This window comes from Petromyzon marinus, chromosome 28 (genome assembly GCF_048934315.1).
Source record: "Petromyzon marinus isolate PM22_M1 ecotype Great Lakes invasive population chromosome 28, UKy_Petmar_22M1.pri1.0, whole genome shotgun sequence".
NCBI lineage: Eukaryota > Metazoa > Chordata > Hyperoartia > Petromyzontiformes > Petromyzontidae > Petromyzon > Petromyzon marinus.
The window spans coordinates 4884965-4890964 of NC_133694.1; the positions used below are offsets into that span (position 1 = coordinate 4884965).

The 6000-nt window shown below is 47.2% G+C and overlaps 1 protein-coding gene across 4 annotated transcripts in view; it reads right to left on the bottom strand.

The window, feature by feature from the left end:
- LOC116946937 (uncharacterized) overlaps positions 1–4171 on the bottom strand; it is a 120107-nt gene extending 115936 nt beyond the window's left edge. For 2 of the 4 annotated variants that reach the window (XM_032962220.2, XM_076070283.1), the window contains exons 1-2: positions 3751–4168; positions 2966–3429 (exon numbers count right to left, since the gene is read on the bottom strand). In XM_032962220.2, the coding sequence (XP_032818111.2) occupies positions 2966–3215 (250 nt within the window). In that variant the 5' untranslated portion in view covers positions 3216–3429; positions 3751–4168. Of the gene's footprint in view, positions 1–2965; positions 3667–3750 lie in introns of those variants that run through there. The other 2 variants (XM_076070285.1, XM_076070284.1) reach the window with 2 other exon arrangements.
- Between the last annotated feature and the right edge of the window lie 1829 nt (positions 4172–6000).

The following is a 6000-nucleotide window of genomic DNA, read 5'->3' on the forward strand; positions in this document are numbered from 1 at the left end:
GAGTGAAATGTTATCCTTAGTTAAAAAAAAAACATACGTGACAAGAGGATGAGTCAGGGCTATTAACCTGTCTGGGCTCCCACTAAAACACACACACACACACTCAAGAAATGTACAGAAGCCATAAGACAAAGATCCCCTGTACAGCCTTAACGTACTTTTTGGGCAAGTGCATTTATGGAGCACCTATGAAAGCCGGCACGGCACACGAGGGTGTGGGGTGGCCAGCACCACACAACCGCCCGCATTTGTCTCCCTAGTGGCGATGTTTACACAATGCACCAGGTATTCAATTGAGGCTGAGTCGACCTAGGGAAGGCCCAGGACCAGTTCGGATAATCGTCACTGGTGTTGACCGTGAGCGGGACTAGGACTCCGGTCGCCGGGTTCGTTGCGCAGCGCGCTAACCGCTACGCTACTGCTCCCCACACAGTCATACACATACATCAAGCCAAGCATGTGTTTGGAAAAGAGTTTCCGTGGCTACATTGAGTGTGTAAATACATATCGAATGTCGCAGTGTTATGAGCAGAGTTTCACGTTTGCAAATGTAATACTGTATTACAATAGTCATAATAAAAATAACATAAACGTACAGCTTGTTGTTAATCCACTGCTGAATTACGGCTTCCTCATGCCATATCGGTCAATCGGTCAAGGGCGTTGTTTGACCATAATTTACATTGCTGGCCTGCGTCGACCACACCATTGGCTGGGAATTTAGCTCCGATAACTGTGGTTGGTGGCAGAAAACATTACGTAGACTTCATGGAAAAAAGAAAGTGTTTCCAAAAAATAATTTGCCCGGTGTCTTTTTTTACATCACATTTCAAACAATGATGATTTTTTTTTTAAAAAAAAAACTGCACCACAAGCTAGTTAGCCACTTGCAGGTGCTCTGCTGTAATGCCACTGGCAATAGCTGAAGACAACACCAGCGCAAGAACGTGCAATGCCAGGCTCGTGAGTTTAATAATGAAGGCTCGTGAAGTGGTGCAGTTGCCTGCATTACCATCAGGTTGTGTGTGTGTGTGTCGGAAGATCAAGTGACGAGCCATCGGATGAAACTGAGCAAAAAAATAATTAGTGAAAGGTGAGATGATGCATGTGCAAAGTGTCGTGCATATATTTCAAGCATGTTTGCGTTTTCATATTCTTGGTTCTTTCGGTAAAGTCACGTAGAAGGGAAATAATAAAATAATTAAAAAACTAAACAATAATAAAATTATCACGACGTTTCGACTGCAACACATGCAATCATCATCAGGTGTGAAAACCACAGCAAGAAAATTGTATTGTTTTCTATTTTTATTATTTTTATTGTTTCCCTTCTACGTGACTTTACCGAAAGAACCAATAATATGAATCCCTGCAGTCACGAAAGCTTTAAATCAAAATTCATGTTTGCGTTCTCAAATCTTCTTTAAAAAATAGACACTGGCAAAGGAGGTCCCATGATGTAGTTGGTCACCCCGAGCCCTCATTACTCTGATAGTCTTTGTGCTGTTACGCCTTTTGGCGTCCTCTGGTCTTACACCGTTTGAGACTAGGCTCAAAAGAAAGCTGTCTCTGGTGTGGACCAATCAGTTTCAAAGACAATGCCACATATATTATCAGAGTACGTTTTTGTTTGCATTCTGATCACAAGTATTGTGGTTAATGCAGACATGATTCCTTGTAAAATGTTTCAGTTTGGTGTTTTAACATCTTAACACCTGTTTTGTTGCCAGAAAAAATGGAAAAACCTATTCTCAATAGACACTGTGCCATTAAATACCAATGTAATATGCGATGTGTCTGGCAATAGCTGCTCTTCTTTCATTCAATTCATTCAATGTTTTTTTTTTGTAAAAACTCACCCCTAGTAAAGAGGGCATCGCAATACGAAGAGGGAATTTGCAATACTTTACATAGAGAGGCCAGGGAGGTACGGCGTGCTATTAAGAAGGGCCATTGCCTGAAACGTCACCTATTGTACACGTTGTTATTGACGAATGTGTTAAGTTTTTTATTAATTGTGCTTGTGCACTACTGCAATGCAGCAGCATCAAATAATGCGTTTAATCACGAGAAATGATCAAGCCGCGTTTTTAATAATTGAAATAAAAATCCATTCATGACTCATACATTATTATTATTGTTTTTTTATGCAGCAATTTTAGGCCGTCTGAGAAAGCAGCCGACAATAATTTAGCCCAATTTTACCGGCGGCATCAAAGGAACATTAACTAATATTTCCCTCGAGCATGTAACACCACGTGATTGCTCAAACTCCAGCAAATGGAGATGCGAGGTGGTAAAAGTGCAGCCCTGAAATTTCACGCTCACGCCACTGCAGGCGCAAGGAAGGCTCCAATAGAAGCTATTTTGGCCTACTCTTCCACGCCGGCCAAACGTCCTGGAAGAGGTGGGAGTACCCACGTTCTACGCCACCGCACACAGGCAACCCGCGTGCTGATCGGAGAGGGAGAGGGTTGGAGGGTTTTACGAAACTATCGCACCATTGGTTCAAATACCGCGCCGAGAGAGCGAATCGAACCGGCGACACTCTGGATCGCAACTCCGTAGCGTGCTGGCCAACAAACACCGCCGCTGCGGAATTGCGATCCAGAGGGACGCCAGTTCGATCCCTTTGCATCCCACGAGGAGCCACCGTTAAGCCGTCTCACAAACCAAGGCCGACGATAGAGCGTGCCAAAATTTTTTTTTGACCTGGAAAGCATCGAAGAAAGACGAGGAGGAGGAGGAGCAGGAGGAGACGAGCGGATGCCGAAGCATTTCGCCCGAGCGAACGACGACGCAAACAAAAAAAAGCGTCGAAGGTTCCGCGCGCACACGCGATCGTGCGTTTTCCCTTTTTCCCAAAAAGATCACCAAGACGCACGCGTCCGCGCCCGTCCCGTCGCTGTCATTTCTGTCTCCGCACGTCCACGCGCACGCGCACGTGCACGAGCGCGTTCCTCACCGACGAGCTCTCCGTTGCGGTCGCGGTGCTGCGCGTAGCCCTTGAGGCACGTGTAGCACGGGCGCCGGTGTCCCTGGAAGCGCGAGAAGGGCGGCGGAGGAGGAGGAGGAGGCGGCGGCGGCGAGGCGGTGACGAGCACGGCGCAGGCAGCCCACAGCGGCAGCAGCAGCAGCAGCAGCCGGGGCAGGCAGCGCGCCGCCGGCGGGGCCTGACCAGCGCCGGCCGCGTTTGATGGCTTCACGAGCCCCATGCGAGTTCACTATCGCCACCCCTCCTCACCCACCCACGGCACCCCCACGTCTGTTCTCTCTCTCTCTCTCTGCTCGGTTCGCAACGGTCGACCGCTCGCTCTCTCTCTCGCTTCTCTTCTCTGGCTGTGTTGCGCGCGACTCTTCCCTTCCGTGGCTTTCTACTTTTTTTTTTCTCCTCGAGGGGCACTTGCGGGCGACTCGCCGGTTGCCTCCCTGTTGAAACACACACACACAAAAAGCAACCAGCCACCAACGCAGAAGAACAGGCTGATTGTTTTGACCCGGCTAACAACGCCACCGCTCTTGCGGACTTGAAGCTGTTTTGGCAACGCCGAGCCAATGGCAATTAGATGTCTAGACGCGCGCATGCCAAGCGCCTTTTGTGCGGATTTGCGTTAAAAAAAAGACCGAGAGAGTGTTTAACAATTTCATTCGGACCCCCCCCTCCTCCGCCACCGTCCCCCCCTCCCTCCCCTTCAAATGATTATTGCCAACTGAGGGTGCAGGATGAAAACAATAACGGTTTAAACTTACAAACGCTACCTCTTCGCGCGTAAAATAGCTCCGGCAGGAAAAAAAGAAAGAAAGAAAAATCAGAAGTCCCTGCCACTTTTATGGGATCGGTTTGAATTCAGTGCTCCCAGCGGTGAGTTAACTCAAAAATATGTTCCATAAACCGGAAGGTATTTGTTGCTTCTCGGCGCTGGAGGGTTGGATGAACGAAGCGTGATCGTTGCGTGGATTGGGGTTTGCTCTTCGTGCTGCCCGTGTTAACAGGGTCAAGAATGACTGCACGTTCGCGGGTTCCAGCTTAAGCAGCCGGCTTTATTTTTAAAAGTTTATTCATTATTTAACTTAAACTGCCAGCAACTTGCAGGTGAAAGGCGATTCAGCAGCGAGGCGCTATTTATAGCCGAGAGGAGCTGGGGGAGAACTGGAAAAAAAATGTTGTTTGTCGGATTTTCTGCCGTCAAATGTTCCCGCCCAGTTATGCAATGTGAGTCTTCAAATCGATAACAGCATACATTTCGGAACAACCTACAATTGTTGCGGATGATGGAAGTTAAATGAATGTCAATCGGTTATTTATACCCGAATGAAAACTAGTTTTTTTATGCACCTAAAAGTTTTAATGTTGTTTTTGAAGCGTAATTTAAACATATCTAAGCTGTAATCACTGTTAAAGGGACATTCTGCGCCATCACATTAGGGTGTGTAAGATGCTTGTTTTCATTGAATATATCAAGCGTGTGCACACGAGCTCACCACAATGTAAGCGGCAGTAATGCGTGCTCTTGAAAGATGCAAACAGGCACAACGTTAACGCAACGCATATTGTATCAAAACATCGATAGCAAACATCGATAATGGTTACCCTTCTACAGGAAATATTTCCCTGAAATAGTTTTTTTTATACGCAAGTACAATTCCGTTTACCACAAGCACTCTACGTAAGTTCACACACGCACAGACACACTGAAATATGCGAGTACGTGCAGTTCCAAGAAAAGAGGGAATAAAAAAAACCAAAATCTGACAACCACATGATTTTACTGGTCTCCCTCCCTCTGTGCATCTCTTTAAGACTCCCCCCCACCCCCCTTTTAGTTTTCAGCATCTTAAAAGAACATGCCAATTCAAGGCAAGACACACGGAATGAGAGATACAAAAAAAACAGCTCACATCTAACATTCCTTCTACTCAAGGGGCGCTGATCCCTAAACACATGTTCGATTGTGTTTAATTTTCGCGTGCATGTATGTGTGTTTTTTTGTGCGTGTCGTTGTCACTTTTGAGTTGAAACGCTCGACATCACGTGATTTACAAGCTTTCATCACATTACACGTATCATTACCCCGATTAAAAAGTGGGGGGGGGGGGATCTTCAGCGTGGCGACATCGCTTTCAAAATGCCGAATGAACCGATGCGTTTCATACACAAACGCACGCACGTGCACATGAACACGAAACGTTCCCCCAATAACTCCCCCCCGCTCCCCCCCCTCCCCCCGCGGTGTCGTTCATCCATTGCGGGGCCTTCCCGTGCTCGGCTGTCGAATGTCACACTTTAAAATAAAACAGTTGTCTTTTAAAAATGAATGTTTCAAGGAGTTTATTTTTCTCCACTCTCTCTCTCTCTTTCTCGAGCTCGCCGGTCGCTGTTGTTTTTGCTCCGAGGTGCCTGCCCGCGAACAGCGACAAACCGCCTTCGTCTGCTCCTCAAAACGTTCCCAGCCGTGATCGGAGGCCAAAAAATCCCCAACATCAAATGCGTTCGCACGCATCTTGGTGAGGACGTGACATTCCTCGACCGAGTAGGCACTCGTGGGCGGCGCTGAAGAGCCTCTCCCCAGTGCGTGGAGTTTTTTTTGCGTTGTGATTCGGGCACGACGTCCGACGTTTCGCTTACGCGGGCTGGGAGCTTCCCTCGGGGGAACTTAAGGGGGGCTGTTGTATATATAGGCCTTTTTTCTATTTTTTCTATTAAAAATGATTTTGACATTTTTTTTTTCATATAATCACTCGCGGGGTCGCTGGGAGCACAAACAAACGGACCCCCCCCCCTTCTCGAGCAGCTGCCTTGTCACTCTCGCAAAGATAATGACACCCTCCCCTCCCACCAACGGAAAGGGGTCAGTCATAAAGAAAAAAACACACACACGCCCCCCCCCCCCCCACAACGAAGAATAACAAACAGGCGTTTCGTTTGGTTAACGTTCATGTTTCTTCTAACAAACGGTAAAAATTCCAAAACTTAGCGACCAAAGATGAAGCTGACATTAT